The sequence below is a fragment of the Solanum tuberosum genome, unplaced genomic scaffold, assembly GCF_000226075.1.
Source record: "Solanum tuberosum cultivar DM 1-3 516 R44 unplaced genomic scaffold, SolTub_3.0 scf00135, whole genome shotgun sequence".
NCBI classification, from domain to species: domain Eukaryota; kingdom Viridiplantae; phylum Streptophyta; class Magnoliopsida; order Solanales; family Solanaceae; genus Solanum; species Solanum tuberosum.
In genome coordinates this window covers 564,272-584,411 of record NW_006239059.1, presented here as the reverse complement: position 1 = coordinate 584,411, position 20,140 = coordinate 564,272, and the positions used below count along the sequence as shown (strand labels likewise).

General features: G+C 33.6%; 3 protein-coding genes across 6 annotated transcripts in view; 2 read left to right on the top strand and 1 right to left on the bottom strand.

The window, feature by feature from the left end:
- LOC107061379 (uncharacterized) overlaps positions 1-1,558 on the bottom strand; it is a 7,453-nt gene extending 5,895 nt beyond the window's left edge. The window contains exon 1 of the mRNA XM_015310546.1: positions 100-1,558. Coding sequence (XP_015166032.1) covers positions 100-330 — 231 coding nt within the window. The 5' untranslated portion in view covers positions 331-1,558. The remainder of the gene's footprint in view (positions 1-99) is intronic.
- Positions 1-10,229, top strand: part of LOC102598737 (uncharacterized) — a 17,300-nt gene extending 7,071 nt beyond the window's left edge. Inside the window, exons 5-11 of the mRNA XM_006351533.2 lie at positions 2,855-2,962; positions 3,161-3,232; positions 3,313-3,363; positions 3,841-3,903; positions 3,994-4,118; positions 8,296-8,497; positions 9,057-10,229. Coding sequence (XP_006351595.1) covers positions 2,855-2,962; positions 3,161-3,232; positions 3,313-3,363; positions 3,841-3,903; positions 3,994-4,118; positions 8,296-8,497; positions 9,057-9,773 — 1,338 coding nt within the window. The 3' untranslated portion in view covers positions 9,774-10,229. The remainder of the gene's footprint in view (positions 1-2,854; positions 2,963-3,160; positions 3,233-3,312; positions 3,364-3,840; positions 3,904-3,993; positions 4,119-8,295; positions 8,498-9,056) is intronic.
- A 641-nt stretch (positions 10,230-10,870) lies between these two features.
- LOC102598182 (transcription factor ABORTED MICROSPORES) lies at positions 10,871-15,131 on the top strand. 4 transcript variants are annotated; one of them, XM_006351531.2, is made up of 9 exons: positions 10,871-10,896; positions 11,312-11,415; positions 11,555-11,737; positions 11,874-11,952; positions 12,042-12,110; positions 12,375-13,034; positions 13,407-13,706; positions 14,362-14,538; positions 14,746-15,060. In XM_006351531.2, the coding sequence occupies exons 2-9, from the start codon at positions 11,321-11,323 to the stop codon at positions 14,986-14,988; spliced, it is 1,806 nt and encodes a 601-aa protein (XP_006351593.1). In that variant the 5' UTR covers positions 10,871-10,896; positions 11,312-11,320; the 3' UTR covers positions 14,989-15,060. The 4 variants fall into 4 exon arrangements, with proteins under 4 accessions (XP_006351593.1, XP_015166031.1, XP_015166029.1 ...); XM_015310545.1 differs by lacking the exon at positions 10,871-10,896 and adding an exon at positions 10,930-10,995 and having other exon boundaries at positions 12,438-13,034; positions 14,746-15,061; XM_015310543.1 differs by lacking the exon at positions 10,871-10,896 and adding an exon at positions 10,930-10,995.
- Positions 15,132-20,140: the final 5,009 nt, after the last annotated feature.

Here is a 20,140-nt window from a genome sequence, read left to right as displayed (position 1 = left end):
TTGGAAAAGGATTCCAATGTAGTGTCTATAAATAGGGTCTCAATGTAACTATTTAGATACACAATTCAATAATATTTTTCTTATATATTTCTCACAGACCTCTTCAAGAAGGTGGGGGACCTGTGTGTGTGGGTTTAGAATATGGTTGCACCCTGAGTTTTGATCAGTGGTGCTGGCGTTGGCACTGGCGCTTGGAGATGGGGGAAGTGATGGAGTTTCTTCATAGGGAGGGAAGGAGAGGAGGAAGAAGAGGGGGAGAGAATGGTTTGGAACAAGTGTCTGGAAAAGTTTACAATGCCTGTAACGTACGGGACTAGGGTTGCCTTGCATAAGGACCTCACAGTTTGGAATCCTATTATTGAAAGAGTTGAGAAGAGACGAGCAAGTTGGGAAAAGTGATACTTGTGAAGGGTGGCAAGGAAGTATTCATAAAAAATACTTTATTGGGCATCCCTACCTACTGATTGTCTTTGTTGCAAGCACCAATGATAGTTGCAGAAAACAAGAAAGGCTTCAAAGGAACTTTTTATGGGACTAAAAAAATCACTAGGTTAAATGGGAGTCTGGGAGGTTGCTACAACTCCAAAGGAGTGGGGTGGTCTAGGACTGAGAGATCTTAAGGTGTTTAATAGAGTTTTACTAGGGAAATGGCTATGAATATTTAGGGTGGAGGAGAACGCCTTATGAGGGAGGTAGTGGTAGAGAAATATGGCTCATCCAAAGGAGGGTGGAGGACTTGGGCTATTACTGTTCCGTTTGGCTGTGGCATGTGGAGGAGCATTCTGAATGGGTGGGAAGACTTCGATGGTCACATCACTTCCAAACTGGGAGATGGATGAGTTTCAAAGGCTTTTGGAGTTGCTCTACAAACTCATCAGGCACAATCTTAGTGATTCATGGAGGTGGGCCTTGAGTAGCGATGGTTTGTTCACTGTCAAATCTCTCTATCAGAGCTTGCTCGCGAGAGAGAAGATGTCTTTTCCAAACCTTTCAATCTGGATCCCTGGGACACCTAGAAAGTTGTGCTTTTTTGCTTGGTTGGCGGCGAGGGGAGCGATTCTGACAACCAATAACTTAAGGAAGAGAAATATCACTCATGTTAGCTGAAGTTCCATGTGCAAGTGTTCTGGTGAAGAAGTTGATCATCTCTTGGTGCATTGTAAAGTGGCATCGATTTTGTGGAGGATGGTTCTGAATTGTTATGGTGTACAATGGGTAATGTCGGGTACCGTTAGATATGTTCTACATATTTAGGCTGGAAGACATACTTGTAGAAGGCAAAAAGCATGGAAGGTTGCTCCATTAACTCTTATGTGGGTCATATGGAAAGAGAGAAATATGAGAGTTCTTGAGGGGATCAAAAATGAGTTTGCACACTTGAGAAATAACCTTTTTACTTTGGCTGCTTTTTGGTGCACCCTTGTAGTTCCTTCTGGCTTCTTGTATAGATGATTGAATGTCTTTTATAGAGAATCATATTTTGATGTAGATTCTCTACTTTTTTGGTATACCTCTTGTATACAGGAGTTTCCATTGTTAATAATATCACTTATCTTATCAAAAAGCTTATGTTGCATTTCTTTCATTTTGACATATCACCACATCACAATGTTTTGTAACACTTGCTAGAAGCCAGAACTAATGTTTTCACAAAGGCAGAAATTAATATATCAAAGAAATTTTTCCAATGCTTTAAAGGTTTTCCTTGAACATTTGATTTGATTGTGTTAAGGATTTATAAATATGATAAGAGTGTATACCATGTAAATATAAAAATATCTACAATTCCTATAGTAGTGTGATTAAGAAGAGATTTAATATGCACTTATATGTTTTTTTCTTGAGATAATTGTGAAGTCTATTTAAATCCCACCAAACTTGAGGGTATAGTCAAGTCATTCATTCTCAAAATCACTTCTTTTCATGACATCAAACCTTGATAAAGAAAAAGACCAATCTCTATTCTTGGTTACCCAATGTTGCACCATCTTCTTTCTAGTCTCTTTTGGTTTTGAGATCCTGATCTATTTCTGTTTTGCTCATGATATATATCCATTTTTATCACCCCGGATGATGAACGCCGCTCCTTATATGGAATGTCAAAACGATCTGTGAAGTTGGATCGGGTGCTCATCATCTAAAGTAGAAGGATTTGAACTTCCACAATTACTACCACAAGAAAGCTGCCCCCTAGGGATTTGAAGGCTGTCATCCCGTGGCCAAATCTAAGGGGCTAAGCATGACTTTCTTTTTCTTTTTTTTTCTGCAATATCCCCTCATTGCCTAGGAGCACTTGGTGGCATTTGTCAAAGCACGAAATCAATAATGGAATCATTGCAGAAGAAAGTTATAACTCTTGGAACCTGAACATGATTAAGCCTCATTATCCTTGGCTGCAAGGATTACGAAATAGCAATGTGCCTAAGAAGCTGAAGCAATCTCGATTGAAGCCAATTCAAAGAGAAGAAAAAAGAAAATAGGACAATTGCTGACTAAACCTCTAATTCACTACAAAACAAGGCTGGAACCAAGCCCTAAATTTGAGACTTTGGAAAACTGCTTTATTTTTTGTTGTCTAAGCTCCAGATGTTCAGTTTTGAGTGTGTGGGGGAGTTTTAAGAGTCTTCCATGTTGGTTGAGGGAATGAGTTGTTGTTTTCTTATATGGTCTTGGACAATGCTTAGTTGATGAGCTAGTTTTTGTGGTTGGTGTTAGTAAAAAAGTTCATTCTTCTTGATAAGTTGCATGTTAGTTTGTGGTTGATGCCAAGAGTAAGTTTCTTGTTTAGGATGTGATGCAAAAGTGAAAATACATAACACCGATATGTGTTAAAAGTTTATTGTATTTATTGCAGTCGCACAAGGATTTTGATGATGTTCGGGTGAATGCATTTGTCTGTGATCCAACAGTGGATGACCTGATCCAGCATATTTCTCCTTCATCAGTGGACGTTGTTACCATGGTACTAGACAAAAGTTTTCTTCTATAATTTGTGGGCTGTCCCATTTGCATCGACATACTTTCTGCATAACAAATCATGCTGTCTCATAATCATTTACTTAAAAGCATGCCTTGTTCTTGAATGTTTGTTTTTGTTCCAAATCTAGTTAGACCGCACAGCATATATTTACTTAAACAAATAAGCTGACTTGTTAAGCAGATATTTGTTCTATCTGCAGTATCCCCTGAGAAGATGCCTCTGATGTTACAAAACATCAGAAAAGTTCTGAAGGTCAGATACCGGTTCTTAATTTCGTTGGTTTGCACCTTTTGATTTCATTATTATGCCTCTTATACCTTTTTCCTTTCCAGAAAGATGGCTGTGTCTTATTTCGGGACTATGCAACTGGTGACCTTGCTCAGGTTTAAACTTCACCATATAATATCCTAATCTATTTCTTCACCATATTGTATGAACTTATTGATTTTGTACTTCCTCTACCGCAATCTATGTAACACCATTTGACTAGGCACAAAGTTTAAGAAAAAAGGAAGACTTTTGAGATTTGTGGTCTAAATAGCTAGAAATTATTTCATTAAGGGTAAAAGGATTTTTTAAAGTTATGTTGTTTCTAATTATAGAAACGTGACACTCTTTTTAGGACAGACTAAACAGGGAAGTGTGTCACATAAATTGGGACGGAGGGACTAATAACTTTGGATTTACTTAATTGCCTTCGTATTTTGCATAACATGTAATATTGGATGGCTACCTTTGAATTTAACTTGAGTAAGTTTGGGTTGTAATATCAGGTTTTTGTTTATTTTATCTTTGGACTTACTGAAAATGTAGCATATTTGGGAATGATGTATACTTACAGCTAAGGTTTGTATTACCAGGAAAGGCTTACCTCCAAGGAACAAAAAATCAGTGATAACTTCTATGTCCGGGGTGATGGGACTGTAAGTTCTACTGTTACAAATTGATATTTCTCATAGAATGGGTCTTATATTGTTGATGCGCATCTTATGGCAGCTTATTTCTGTCAACAGAGGGCTTTCTACTTTTCTGATGAGTTTTTAATAAATCTCTTCAATGAAAATGGTTTTGATGCTGAGGAGCACTTCTTGTGTTTCAAGCAAGTGGAAAATCGGTCAAGGGAGTTGGTAATGAATAGGTATATGATCAGTACTTTCTATTTGTTACTTACTCCATTCTATTGTATGTGATGTGGTATTTGATTGTATACATAATTTGATGTTAGTTTGACTTGCATATTACACCAGTGATATTGAAAGAAAAAATTAAAGTTGTTGTGAAGTTTGTTTGTTTAAATGAGAAATATCACTTCAAAGTTCAAAATTTGAATTGATTAACTAGTTTGAATTTTTGAAAGTTGTGACAGCTGTATAAAATTGAGATGTCCAACATATTTTAACATCAAAATGGAACTGTCATATAAATTGGATATATTGATAAGAGTAAATATCGCATCCATGTCTAAATTTTAATAAATAAATGAATTTTGAACAATTATAACACTAGCAATGTTATATGAGAGTGAATGTTGGGACACAAAAGTAAAACACATTAGTGAGATGAGTGTTGTAAAAATGTGGATGCTAAGATGGATGTGGGGTCATATGAGATTAGACAAGATTAAAAATGATACATTCTTTAGAAGGTGCAAGTGGCACAGATTGAGGATAAACTTAGAGAAGATTGCTTGAGATGATCTGATCATTGTCTTGGTCGACCTCCAAGTGCACTAGTCTATAGATGTGAAATCATGGTTAGTAAAGGTGTCAAAGAGGACACGAGATGTAAAATCACATGGAAAAAAGTTGTTTCGAAAGACATAATCTCTTGGAAGCTATGCAGACTTAGCAAAAGACAAGATACTGTTGAATTTACTTTAGTTACTGCAGTAATTTTTAATACAATAAATTGTCTAAATTTAGAATAAATTTGAAATTTAAATTTTTACTAGGTTGTTTTAGTTGTTCAGAAATTCTAGCTTTTTTTTGAATCTTGAATTACAGATTTTCTGCATATTTATGTGCTCAAACTGAAAACCATTGAAAGTAATTTCAATCCAAAGAGAGACATTTTCAACTCTCTTTTTGCTGCCCCATCTTTTTAAAAACACCAACAGTGGTATCAAGAGCTTAATTGATCTTACGGGATCTGTGAGTTTTTCCAAAGAACTATCATATCATTTTTAACCCGTTAGGCTACTTTTAACCTGCAAGGGTTATTTTTCTATCCATTTTAACCCATCAGGGCTATTTTCAACCCGTGCTTATTTCAACCAATTTTAAACCTGAAAAATGGCCAGCAGCATACTCTCTTTCAATGCCCCACAAATTTCCACAGGCGATACCAATCAAATTTGGTTTGTGAGAATAAAACCATATTTTAAAACCTATGCGATATGTGATGGAAGAAAAATTCTTACAACAATATTTTGCAAATCCTACAAAAGTTCAGATTAAAGCACTTTCAAAAGAGCTTTTAGACACGACAAGTTATTCAAGGTATTTTTTCAGCATAAAGCCAAAAGAAGGAAAAAAGAAGAAGAAATTTTTAAAGTTCAAAAACAATAAACAGAATTCAGCACCAACTGTCAAAGTAGAAATTGAGGAGGAACGTTTTTTCATCTGCAGTAACTAAAGCAAAGGAGGAGTGTTGAATTTTACTTTAGTTACTGTAGTACTTTATGATATAATAAATTATTTAGGTTTAGGATAAATTTGAGATTTATATTTTACTAGATTGTTTTAGCTGTTGAGAAATTCTAGCTTTTTTGAATTTTGAATTGCAGATTTTCTGCATATTATGTGCTCAAATTGGCTATTTAATGCCCTCCTACACTTAATGAAATCATTTAGACATATTTGCTGCCCCATTTTTAAAAACACCAATAGACACATGGAGAAAAAAGATTCATATAGGAGATATTAATTAGTTGAGAATATCTTTTAGCCATGTTAGTACATTTTACTTTAGGTCGTATGATTTTTAGGAGTCTTTTCACACTATTAGATATTTTTATTATGTTAGAAAATATGGAGAACTTCTAGTACTTTTCATTTTTATCTTGTATAGTTTTGGCCTGAAATGAATTTAAATGGAGAAATATGGTCAGTGAGGATTCATAGAGCTGACCTCTAACTTATTTGGATTGAAGCATGCTAGTATAGTTGTTTGTTATTAATGAATTTGAAAATTTGAATATTATGAAAATAAGGTGTCAAATATTTTGCAACACCCCAAAATAAAAAGGTCAATTGAACTGAGGAAGTGTGATCTGTATTCTCTGGTAGATTTAAATATGCTTTTCATTATACCTGTGGTATTTTCTGTTTATGAGCTCTAGGTAGATTGGCCATGCATTATTGGACATTTGAATTTTTTACATCTTATATCTTAACTTTCATGTAACGATGGTTCCACATTTGGTTTGACTTTCAGTGAACCTCAGTTTCCCCTTTTGAATTTACATCTGTCTCAGCATAAATACTGGAAGTAACACTTACAGCAAGCTTAATGTCTTACTCCCTCCGTTCCAATTTATGTGGCATTTTTCTGATTTCGAGATTCAAACAAGTCTATCCTTGACCGTAAATTTTTTCATATATCTTTTAAATATTTTGAATTGTCAATTATTGTGACTTATAGTAATTTTTACATAGTTTATAAATATATAAATTTCATTTCAAAAACTTTAAAGATTTCATGCGCAAATCCTGGTCAAACTTAAACTATTCGACTCTCGAAAAACGAAAAGTGCCACATAAATTGGGACATAGGGAGTATTATTTTTGAACGTCTGATTTGATCAGTATCCTATATTATACTTTATCCTTAGTAAAGTTCCTTTGATCATTATCTACCCAGTTTTGAACTGCGTGCCAGGTGGCCCTTGGGGATTCCTTGGTTTAAAAAAGGTTTCTTCTGCTATGGAATATTATGTTGGACAGAACATTCAATTCTCTTAAATGGTGAAAGATATGTAAATAGTTGACTAGTTTGTGTCTTGTCAGGGCACTTGTTGATGTCTTATACTGATCATCTTAAGCTACATTAATCATGGAGTGGGAGGTATAAGGTTTTATACCCCTAACTTGATGAAAGTGATAGTTTTGTTCCTGGTTATGGCCTCATTCAAACATAAATAAGTGTCTTGACTAAGTTAAGTGGATTCATAATGTGAAGAAGGAACAAGTTTGAAGAATCCTTGCAGCAATCCTTATTTAGATTGGTTATCCCCACTTAATTCCTTTGGTTGACATGTAAAGAAATGTAATATTTCTTCTCTAATCTGTGAACTGGCCCTTATAGGCTATAGCAGTCAGTAATTATCTTTCCTTCCCCCTGCTCTACCTCCCAAGTTGACCATTGTCCAAGTTTTGCTTATTGAAGTGAATTGTTTTTTTCCTGTGTGTGCAGTTCCTCCATTGGAGGTTTGCCAAAGATTTTAGAATTTTTCCGAGGGTTTTTCTTGTCCCCTCCAACCTTCATCTCAAGTATATCACATTTTCTCATGAGCCGAGAGGCAACTTGTAGGGGAATTGTGGAGATCTTCCTTATAATGGAAACTTGATATTGCTTAGAGCCAACATGTGGCTCTTTCAGTGCTTAAATTTATTGGGTTTGTGGTGTGGGTTCAACTCCTACCGTGGTAGGATAGTGAAAAATATTTTTACAGATCAGAGGTTTGTCACTGAAATGTAGAAAAATCTAGCGTTTTGGAATATACAAGGGAAGGGTGTTGTGCACAAAAAGCCAAGGACATCAGTGATTTGGACAAGACCAAAAATGAGTAAATCAATACCCATGGACAGGTGCATAATGTGCTTAAAAGGTTCATCAGAAAAATCATATGTTGCTTTGAATTTTACATAATAGTTCATCAGATAGACAAGGAGTAATATTAACATGCAATATACTCATGGCTGAATTTGATCTTCTTTTGAACACACTGGAAGCTAACTTTTCTTTCCACAATTATTGATATTAGAATGCAAAAGCTGCAAAGCCATCAATATTGAACAAAATGTTAACACTCAAACTCGAGTTTGGGATGTAGAGGTGACAGATAGGACAACAAATGTGGTAACAGATGATTCAAAATTTCTAAAACTGTTATTTGTGACTTTGTGGAACCTAACTTCATTAGGCACACACTATAAAGAATCTGACGGGCTTGGATGAAGATCAATGCTAGAGTGTGTATTTCATTAATTAATAATACTATCTTGTACTGGGGTTTCCCCTTAACATCTCATATCCATTTTTCAGTGTACTTTTGGTGTATTAGATAAAAACATACTTTGGTGCTGTGGTTTCAGGCGCTGGGTTCAAGCTGTATTCCGTGTTGGTAGTGGAATATCTGGAGGGAAAACCGAAAGCAAGGTGAAATTCCTTGGTAAGGATAATGATAAGCCTGAAATACCAAAAATTATCCTTGAAGACTCCGCAAATGAGACAGAAGTTGACATATCTGAGGGGTTGGCTCTTGAAATGTTTGGTATTTCATCTCCTAAGGAGGAGGTATGAACTTTCATTCACTTCTAGTGTTCATTCCTTCCTGTTGTTATGAGAGATACAGAAACTGTGAGGATAACAGAGTTAATGGTTCCAGAAGGCAGTGTGACTAGCATTTGTGGTTTTATGCATTAACACTGACATTATAGTTGACCAATCATGACCTATGCATATATTTAGTGCTCAACTGCTCATGCATTGATCCAAGAGTGGCATGTAGATCCTTTTTTTTTATTATTCAAATAAACCAACGTTTGTGCTGTATCTCATCAAATTTACTTCTGGGACCTGATCCGAGTTTGTAGATACAGGTTCTTGATTAAATAGTAATTTCCATTTTTCAAAGATTGATACTCTAGTCAAGTTGAATTAAGGATAGCAGTTATCAAATTTCCTCCATTATGGGTAGCATATTCTAATATGAACCAGGTGGTTAGTCGTAATTGATTCAGAAATATGAAGTTGGGAGCGCTGGATCCCCCCATAAAAGCTTGTATAAAGTAATTTTTAGATGTTTCAAAATATTTTCACCAGTCACTGACTTCCATACTTATCAACATTCTAGATTCTTGATGTCATCTCCAAAGACTATTCTTTCAAGATAAAGGTCCTCTCAAAAGAGTATCAGCATACCTGCAAATCAACTGGCTTAATGTTATGGGAATCAGCTCGGCTTATGGCTTCTGTGCTTGCTGCTAACCAGACCATTGTTTCAGGGAGAAGTGTTCTAGAGCTGGGTTGTGGATGTGCGGGCATTTGCTCCATGGTTGCTACTAGATCTGCTAACCTTGTGGTTGCCACTGATGGAGACACAAAAACACTTGATCTGTTAAACCAGAATCTCGCTTTGAATCTCCATATACCAACTCTTGCTAGTCTAATAACAAAAAAACTTGAGTGGGGAAACAGAGATGATGTAGAATCCATCAAGACACTAAATGACAGAGGTTTCGATTTCATAATAGGCACAGATGTCACTTATATTGCTGAAGCAATCGCTCCTTTGTTTGCAACTGCAAAAGAGCTGATCCGACCCAGTAGAGGCGAAGAGGAGGATAGTACACCAGCTCTAATCCTTTGTCATGTCTTCCGCAGAGTTGATGAACCATCTATACTTTCAGCAGCGTCTGAATTTGGTTTCAAGTTGGTGGATAGGTGGCCTAATGCACTAACCTCAACTAGTACATCTCAGAACATAATCCAAAGCTGGTTCTCCGATGGCAGCCTTGAAACTTGTATTCCTACCACTGCACTCAATATTCAGTATTTCCACAAGTTGTAGGTTTAGATCTTGGAGGAATTTTGTCATCTGCATCCAGAGAAAGGGGAAATGTTCCAGAAAGCTGGTCAAGAGTTCTTCGGTCCTGGTTCTTGAACCTTCAAGGCTTCAAGCATTGAATCTGTGTTTCGTGTTAGTCCATTGCTTATACATGCAAATTGATTTGCATATAGCTAAATATGCTATTATCGTCGTTTGGAAGTTGAAGCTGTTCTTATAGGAAGGATAATGAAGCCATGCTTTCCCTTGTCCCAAATATTTACAAGATTCAGGAAGTTTTTAGTTATCCAAAATGAGTTATATATACTTGATATTGGTGAGTTATAGTGAAGCTCCTATATCTCTTGAATTCATGCATAATTTTTCGTCTCGTATTTTTGCCCAGATTCAGGAACTTTTTCATCGACTAAATGAGATGTATACTTTATATGGTTTGCTATGATGCTGAAATTTGACATACGATATACAGTTTTCTGTTTTTTTGAGAATATTTACGTTGAACAAATATATACTGGAGGCTCTGGCTCATATAAAATGACATGGTGAGATCATAAACATGAATGAGATCAAATCACGTCATGTATGAAGAGAAAAAAGTTTATCCCCATATCTTACATGACCAAATGGCTTTCAAGGCTGGTCATGCTAATATTCCTTCCTATCTATCATATCTTTTTTAGCAATTCATTTCAGATATTTTTGTTTTACTGTTATTTCATATTTTTGTATACATTGTTCTACTGGTAAGTAAGTACACATTGTTATACATGATTAGTGGGTAGTATAGAATCCTCCACCTACTGATTAAAATTTGGAACCACATGTAGTTACATATTACTTAGTGATCAACTAATCCGTGTTGTCTATAATGTGTTGTCTATAATATTTTGTCAGTGTATACAAGTTAAATTCTTTGCAAAATAGAATAAATAAAGAGAAACACAAAGAGAGTGTTCAGCTAATAATTTAAGGAGATGTATTGTTGTTTCTTAGAGAGGCTCTTATCCTAACAAACCAAAGCCTCATGCACGCATTGCCTTTTACCTAACTAATTATTTTTCTCTATTAAAAACAACAATTTACCCCTAAACACAACAAAGGGAAGATTTTTCAGATTAAAGGGGAAGTGTGTTTTTATTCCTTTTTTTTCTTATTTTTTTTTTACATAGTTCTGTTTGGATAAAGAAAACATCAGTTAAACATAGCTATCTGCTGAAGTTAATTTGTATGGTATCTTTTGCCTTTTTACTTTTATTGTTTTAATTTAGTATCTCTTTTGTTGTCATCCTTGTTTTCTTTTGTTTTGTTCAGTTAAAAGGAGAAACATGAGCTATATATTTCTCATTCCTTTGTTTCTTTGAGCTGTTTATTTACTTGAAAAAGACTCTTGACTTGACAAGTTAGTATAAATGATTTCATTTGTGGGAAGAGGACAAACATTTTTGACTTTAGTATATTGTTTTGATCTGCTGATGAAAATTTTACTCTTTTGCTAAATCATTTGGTCCTATTATAATCTTTGTTGTTTTTCTCCCAAATAGGAAACATATATGGAACTCATGCATCTAATGGAGAGGCTTAGGCCTATTATGGGCTTAAAAAGCTGGGATTACTGTGTTTTATGGAAGTTGAGTGAAGATCAAAGGTAACGCGGATTTAGAACACAGTATAATTTGATTGTATGTATTCTTTTTAGATGTTTTATTGCATATGTACACATAGTACGAGCGTTCTAGATCCTCTTTCGACAACGAAAGACCCTTATGTAATTATGTGTGATGCAGGTTTCTTGAATGGATTTGTTGCTGCTGTGGTGGAGCTGAGAAAAATATGCATAGCTGTGAGCAAGAGATATTTTTTCCTGATTCTTCTACTTCAACTTGTAGAGATGTTATGTTTCAGCATCCAACAACAACTGCTTGTGATTTACTGGCTCAGGTCCCGCTTTCTCTGGCGCTAGACTGCGGGTACATGTTTGGCCTATACCTTCTTCCTTTCTATTACAAGAAAATTATCCAAATAAAGGGTAGTTCAGTGCACTAAACTTTGGCTATGCGTATTGAGACTCTCCTTCAGTTCTAACTCTTTGCAATAAAATTGCAGAGTTTATGCACAGACCTTACTATCTAATCAAGCAAAATGGATGAACTTTGTATCTTTCTCGGAATCAAATATCTCTAATGTAAGAATTACGTTGTTACTGTCGATTTTCATTGCATAGTTGATCTCCATTGAAAAGCACCTTGTTTTTCTGCATAATGTTGTTTGCAGGAAATAATGGGAACCAGAGCTTTGATTCCATCTCCTCTTGGATTGCTCGAGTTGTTCAGTACGCAACAAGTAAAACATATGCTTCCTCCCTCTTACCCTCTTTTTCATCTATTACTTACTTTCTTCCCTATTTTTGATGTTAACTCCGAGAAAATTATGTCAAAAGCTACAATTACTGTCATAACTATAGTTATGACATACATAAGGAAGGTAAAGGGTAATCATGTAGAATGATTAAGTAGTACTCAAAAATATTCATGGAATTAAATACTTTGATGTAAGATACTATATACAAATGAAAGCCTAAAACAAACATCATAACAAATTTTATAGCTAGCAGAAGATGAGAAAGTCATAGAATTTGTCTCAGCTCAATGCAATATCTACTTGGAGCAGCAAGCTATGATGAATTCAACTTTCTCAAATGGAGTTCAAGAGAACACATCAAAGCCTTTCCCAACAGAAGGAGATGGAGACGGAGACGGAGACGATCATATAAAAGATTCCCAAAATCATTACCAACAGACAGTCTCCCCTGCAGCTACATCAGATCACTTGTCATATGAGTTCCCACTTAAACGAAAACAATTGGATACTTGTTCGATGAACTTCCTTCCTCCGTTCAGTACTTACAGCACACCAGAAGTCGATAACAACACAGGAGGGAACATGTTGTTTAATCAGAGCACAAGTGATGCGACACATTTCTCGGAGAATAGGTACATGAGTGAGATGGATGCTTATTTACAGAAGCAAATGATGAGAAGTAGTAGTACTCAAGCTGGAATTGATGATGAATCTGTCAAACATGATAACGGAAGATCCAATTCGGGATCTGATAGTGATCAAAATGAGGAAGAAGATGATCCTAAGTATAGAAGGAGAAATGGAAAAGGTCCTCAATCCAAGAATCTTATGGCTGAAAGGAAAAGAAGGAAGAAACTAAATGAAAGGCTCTATGCTCTTAGAGCTTTGGTTCCCAAAATTTCCAAGGTACTACTCACTTTCCTTTTTAGTGTGTCTTAAAATGAATGACACGTTTCCTTATCAACATTTTACCCATGTTGGATATCACTTATGTGACAAAAAAGAGAATTCTAAATAATGTGTTGCAAAATTTTCCTCATATTTCTTAAACTACACAGTCAATTACAGTACATATAAATTGGGAGTACATATGTATATGAAGTATTTTCACTTCTCTCTTTTAGTTGTTTTATCACAATTCCTTTTCTATCATTATGCAACACACTATATATTTCAAAATTAGCTAGCGAGAGACAAGTTCTATAACTAAACAGCAAAATCCAAAACGGATTATAACAGCTATAATTCCTGATTGGCAAATATTTATTATGTACACAGTTGGATAGAGCATCTATCCTTGGAGATGCTATTGAATATGTGATGGAATTGGAAAAGCAAGTGAAAGATCTGCAGCTTGAACTTGAAGAACATTCAGATGACGACGGTGGAGGAAGGAATCCCGACCAGATTCACCCCGTCGTTTTAAGCCATAATGGAACTAAAAACAGGCCTAAATCAGAAAATGGCAAACTTACAAATGGAACCCATAGAGAAATATCAACTAATTCTAATGGCAGCGCTGACCCTTCCAGAAAAAATCAAGAGGTAGAAGAGAATGACAAATTGCAGCAAATGGAGGTACAACTTGCTCCACTTTTTATTATCTCTTTTAGGTGACCTCTTATAATGTACTTTTTGTCTAACACTTCTAGTTTACACATGCCACTACAACAAAATAAACATTTTAGTGGTAATAGATTTTTCTTTTAAATATTGCTGCAAAAATATGTTAATGTCATTGCATACAGTATCACTAAAGCCTAGAGTGTTGGTTATAAACAGAGACGAACTTAGGATTTAAAGACTTCGGGTGCACCAATATTACCTTTTCAGCTACTTAAAATAAAAACAGTGAAAAAAAGGCTTCAACTAGATTCGAACCCTCGTAATGGTTCCTCTAGCTTGTAGAGGCAACACAAGGGCACTCATATGCTTCTCTTGGGTGCACTGTTAATTATATTCTAATTTCTATCAGTTTCTCAAGATAGATATACATATATACAATGATTTTTTTGGAAGTTAACGGGTGCACGTGCACCACACTTACAAGTGTGGGTCCGCCTCTGGTTATAAATATTCATATTATTATCGCCACGGAATATAATATAACCATTTATATAGAGTTCTGATTAAAATCTTTACATGTAGAGTGTTTTTTTAAAATATTAATGTTTTCAATCCCTAGAATGACATGAATCTTTGATATGTTTATTGATGATGATTAAATTTGTAGCCACAAGTGGAAGTTGCACAATTAGATGGGAATGAGTTCTTTGTGAAGGTGTTTCGTGAGCACAAGGCTGGTGGATTTGTGAGGACTTTGGAGGCTTTGAACTCATTGGGCTTGGAGGTTACCAATGTTAATGCAACTAGGCATACTTGTTTGGTATCAAGTATCTTCAAAGTTGAAGTAAGTCAAAATATTCCCTTTTTTTCTTTTTTCTTTTTTCTTATACTACCTTTTTGCTTTCTTGGTGATTTGATTTGAACTCATAAACAACCATAAGGATAAAGGTGGAGAAACGTGTTTACCATCTGAGCAATTCCCTCTTATCCAAACGACATTCCTTCACATCTTTCGAGTCTGAAAATGTTTCTTGTTTTAATTGTATGTTAGCAGAAAAGGGATAATGAAATGGTTCAAGCTGATCATGTGAGGGACACCTTGCTAGAGCTGACAAGAAACCCTAGTAGAGGTTGGTCTGAAATGGGTAGAGCATCATCAGATAATAATAATAATAATAATGCAAATGGCACTACAGATTATCATCAACATCAACATCATGATCATCACCTAGACAATAATAATCAACATAAGCAAACCAATTCTCATCACTTTCATAGACACCACCATCACTAACATGTTTTATTTTAATTACTTTACTTTTGTAATAATGCACTTCTGTTTTTTTTTCTTACCTAAGTAATACTTGTTTAGTTTTTCAGAATAAGATACATGTGTGTGAACTTGTTGCTTTTTTTAAATGGCAAATTTAGACTAAATGTCCATTGGGTCAATTTTTTAATCTAAAATAACTCAATTATCATTAATTACATAAAATCTTCATTCGACCACTTTCAATTTCAAGCGCAATGCTTTTTCGCTACTACTATATATTCCTTGGTGTGTTGTCTACTTCTTCCTTCCTCCTCCTCCTTCTTAGTCTTCCATCTTCAAAGTTTGTTTAAAGCTCGACTTAAACAATCGACATGTCGCAAATGTGATGAGTAAATAATATATCAAAAGACTCGATACATTGAAAAGTGGTTATATCTAAATTTTTGGACTGTTTAGAGGAAATTTGAGTTGGTTGAAATTGAAAAATATCGGTTTGCAATATTGTATGTATTAACTATTAGCAATGTATATAGATGTATATACTTCTCTGATAGATAGTTATACAATACTTATACATTATTGATACATTATATATACATATGGATCCATCACAATTTACAAATGCAAAGGACCATTTTATTGAAAATATTTTTTGTTGCTTGTACGTAATGGTCTGTATTTATTATTATTTAAAATAATTACAATCTTACCAGTTTACCCATTACTACGATTTTTAACTAACTAATTAAATCCTTTGGAATAGAAAAAAAGAAAGGAAAATTTTCAAAACAACAATATTTTAGCTTTAAGTGGGACTCCTTAGCAATATTTTCATTATTTATTAAAAATGTCATTATTTTAGTTTGTTAAGGGATTAGTTATGTGTTTATTTTGATTAATTTGAAAGAATACAAATAATTAATAACAGAATAGAGAAAATCATGGAACGAAAAAAATTCAAAAAAGGTTTAAAAGATTTTAAATACAAATTAGTTACGTTTTGAAAAGAGCATAAATAGTCATCTTTCTGTTGAGCGTTTTTTTGCTTTCTTCTCAAGAAGATCAATTTTTTTTTAAAAATAATTTAGTTTGTCTTCCGAATCATTTATCTGATAGCTTCCAAAGCTTCTTCAAGTTGAATACGGCATATTTTTGAAACAAAATTTTTCAAAATTGATGACTATAAATTTATCGCATCCAGTGAACAATCGAAAAACAATCAGGTATGTTTTTTGATTTTTTTATTTGTTTGGCTGAGATATTCGTATATGTCGAGTACAAGAGTGTTTTTTTTAATTGAATCAGTGAAATCTTTGTATGTATTGGGATTTATAGTTTTTTTCCGGACATTTTGTATCCAAATTATGATTTATAACGAATGATTTTATTTTTTTTAGTTTAGTAGCTATTTTTTTCTGTTTGAATGCATACAATAATTTGTATCCCATTAAGTTAATGTAACTAATCGATCATGAACTATATGTTGAATACAACAATATATGAATACAAAAGTGAGATGAAAATACAAAGTTATAAATACAAAGTGGGATTGAATATAAAATTGTGAATACAAAAGAAATACTCTCTTCATTTGAAATACAAAGTGACTTTGAAAGGTAAAATACAAACTAATCGATCATGAACTATATGTTGAATACAACAATATATGAATACAAAAGTGAGATGAAAATACAAAGTTATAAATACAAAGTGGGATTGAATATAAAATTGTGAATACAAAAGAAATACTCTCTTCATTTGAAATACAAAGTGACTTTGAAAGGTAAAATACAAACTAATCGATCATGAACTATATGTTGAATACAACAATATATGAATACAAAAGTGAGATGAAAATACAAAGTGAGAAATACAAACTTGTTCACATATAAATTGAGATTGAAATACAGAATGAATACCCAATAAAATACAAAATTGTTAGCCTACAGTTAGAATGAATACAAATTAAGAAGGAAATACAAACATGTTGGTATACTAATTGAGATTGAAATACAATGTAAAAACAAAAAATGTCAGCCCAATAAGCTACTCAATTTAAACTATTTTTTTTAGCTATATTCTCCATAACACAAGTTGTAATTCAAACTCTTTTTTCCCAAATAAAGTAAAACTTTTTGTGAGTCATGTTGTATTCTCTTGCCGTAATTCCCACTCTTATATCTCAACATGTTTGATGAAATGTACAATTCATCCAAAAAAACTGTTACAACCCAACTAATATATTAGGTCCATATAGACTATTATGGAAGCCCAAAGCTACGTTTGAAATATATTATAAGAACTTATGCCTCAAGTTCTCTCTCAACTCATGTAAAATATTCATGGGTCACTAGCAGCAAGTAGCCACAAATACACAGAGCAAATCACTCCGTAATATGTAAAATATCATAACTATTTGATGAATATCTAAACAAAATCACATAAAAATTGAAAAATTACGACTGTAAATCCGTAATATATAGAATCGGTGCTTTAAACATCAAATCAAAATAAATCAAAACAGATAATGAAAATTACCTTGCCAATCGAGAAATCTGCTTGAATTAATAAAGAGATATCGTTTAACAATAGATAAATTTTTTTGATGAACAATAATTGAGCACCTTGAAGAAAGATAATCTTGAAACGTGGAAGGAGGGGAAGAAACGTGAAAGGTGGGGAAGAAACGTGAATGGTGAAGAAGAAGGTTAATGGGTATTGGTTTAATTTTTTTTTCTTTTTAAACGGTTATTGATATATAATTTGTCCCAATATAGGACTCTTTCCATAATTAAAATTAATTTTAAATACTAAAATTTGAATACATATTATTTTATAAAAATATTGTCATTCTACCATTTTAAATAAATATTTTAAAGTATTATTATTTTAACTAATTATATTAGGTATTATGACTTAATTGCTAATTACTATCCACCACTCTCCTTCCTCTTCGTTTGCATTTTTTTTTCGAACTTCATGTAGAAACTACAATTGTTTTCTTCAAAGTGTATAGACTATAATTAGTCCCAAGAATTGTAGCTGAATCTGATATGGTGTTAAGTGTTGACCCCACTTGATTCAAATTTATTTTTAATAACTGATATTCTTGACTTGTGTGTCACATATACGATATATAAGTATGTGTATATATATGTGACACTTTTTATAACGAGGATATATGAATACAATAAAAAATGTGCAGTATTTTATTTCACTTGTCTCATTTTCCCTTTTATAAATTCTCTCTTATTTTTATGAATGAAAATACCAAGTATTTTATTTTGAAATGGAAAATACCAAATACATGTAAAAGGGAACCGTAGGAATGCTAGCAACTAGCAAGGGTCAGTTTTTTTTTGGGAAGCTGACATAAATATACTATATTAAAAAAATAATTACCATTTATAACAATAACCATTTTTTTCACTTGATCACTTTTAATACATTTATAATACAATTTTAATACATATTACAAAGAACAATTTATTATTCACATATAATACAAGTTTTATTGATGGATAATACATTTATCACACATTTTAATACACTTATAACAATGTGTCAATTTCTTACCAAACAAGCATAATATATTTAAAAAAACCCAGTTATAATACATATATATTGCATACATAATTTACTTTTAATACATATTGCAGATTTAACATAGTACTGTTATATATTGCTATAAATAATAATAAATAAAAAGTATCGCTAAAATCAATAATTATTTATTAAAAGGTACCCATTCAAATAATTTTTCCTTTTTCCCCCGTGTGTTAATTATTTTCCGTTTGAAAGAAAGTCTATGTATAGGCCTAAAAAATGGCAGCCATCACTTGTCATGACTAAGGGTGAGGAGAAATCGAATTGATCAATAAATTGAATCGAAAAAAATATTATTGGTTATTGTTATTGGGTTATTGGGTTAATGATTTTTGGGAAAATTACGCGGTTAAGCAAACTTATACTACTTAATTACTCATCATATCTATAGTTTGCTATAATTACCACTCGCGACTAACATTATACATTAATTACGTGGGCTGACTTCGAGTTTGTATAATTAGTCACGTTTGTATATGTATAATTCGCCAGAATATACAAATACATATGTATAATATACAATTATCTAACCGATATACATATATACAATTCACCTCTCTCTCACTCTCTTCCCACTCTCACTTGCCTCTCTCGTCCCTCTCCCAATCTCGCTCGCCTCTCTCCTCCCTCTCCCAATCTCGCTTTCCATATATACAAATGCATATGTATAATATACAATTATTTAACCGATATACATATACAATTCACCTTTCTCCCTCTCTCGCTCGCCTCTCTCCTCCCTCTCCCAATCTCGCTCGTCTCTCTCCTCCCTCTCCCGATCTCGCTTGCCATATATACAAATACGTATGTATAATATACAATTATCTAACCGATATACATATACAATTCACCTCTTTCCCACTCTTTGCCCTCTCTCGCTCGCCTCTCTCCTCCCTCTCCCAATCTCGCTCGCCTCTCTCCTCCCTCTAACATATAGCTACTAATTGTAATTATCAAACTATAGCTATGGAGAGTAATTAGGCTATTTTTGAGTGGCTATATGTGAAGGTTCCTCATGATTTTTTAATGGTTTACAATTGGGTTATTTGGTTTGGTTTTGGTTTTTTAATATCGGGTTATTGGGTAAATCGATAACTCATTAAGACGGTAGTACTTTACTACTTTATCCATACATAAATATTACTAAATATTAATCTCAATACCTTACTAACAACTGACTTTGTCATTTAGCCTTCAATTCACACTTTACAATCAGAGGCGTATCCAGGATCTCAAGAACATGGGGGCACCATTATTTTCAAAATAGACAATTAATTCAATTATATAGATTTTACGGTGAGAACAAGTTGACGAGCAAGTAGGTAGTAGCAATCTTTATATAGTAATATATTAGCAAAAAACATCATTCACTTACAATTGTCCTCGACGAGTTTTCATATTTTGAAAACGGCCAATAATGACATCATTACTTACATTTTTAAATATACTACGCTCTATATAGCAAACTAAACAACCATTCAAAAGATCTTCATCCATCCTATTACGCAAATCATTCTTTATGTACTTCATTGATGAGAATGCTCTTTCCACGCTTGCGGTAGCAACA

Coding starts and splice junctions, on each gene's coding strand:
- LOC102598182 (XM_006351531.2), top strand. CDS start 11,321: ATGGAACTCATGCATCTAATGGAGAGGCTTAGGCCTATTATGGGCTTA. Junction 12,111..12,374: donor AGTTGTTCAGTACGCAACAA/GTAAAACATATG, acceptor CAAATTTTATAG/CTAGCAGAAGATGAGAAAGT. Junction 14,539..14,745: donor CAAGTATCTTCAAAGTTGAA/GTAAGTCAAAAT, acceptor ATTGTATGTTAG/CAGAAAAGGGATAATGAAAT.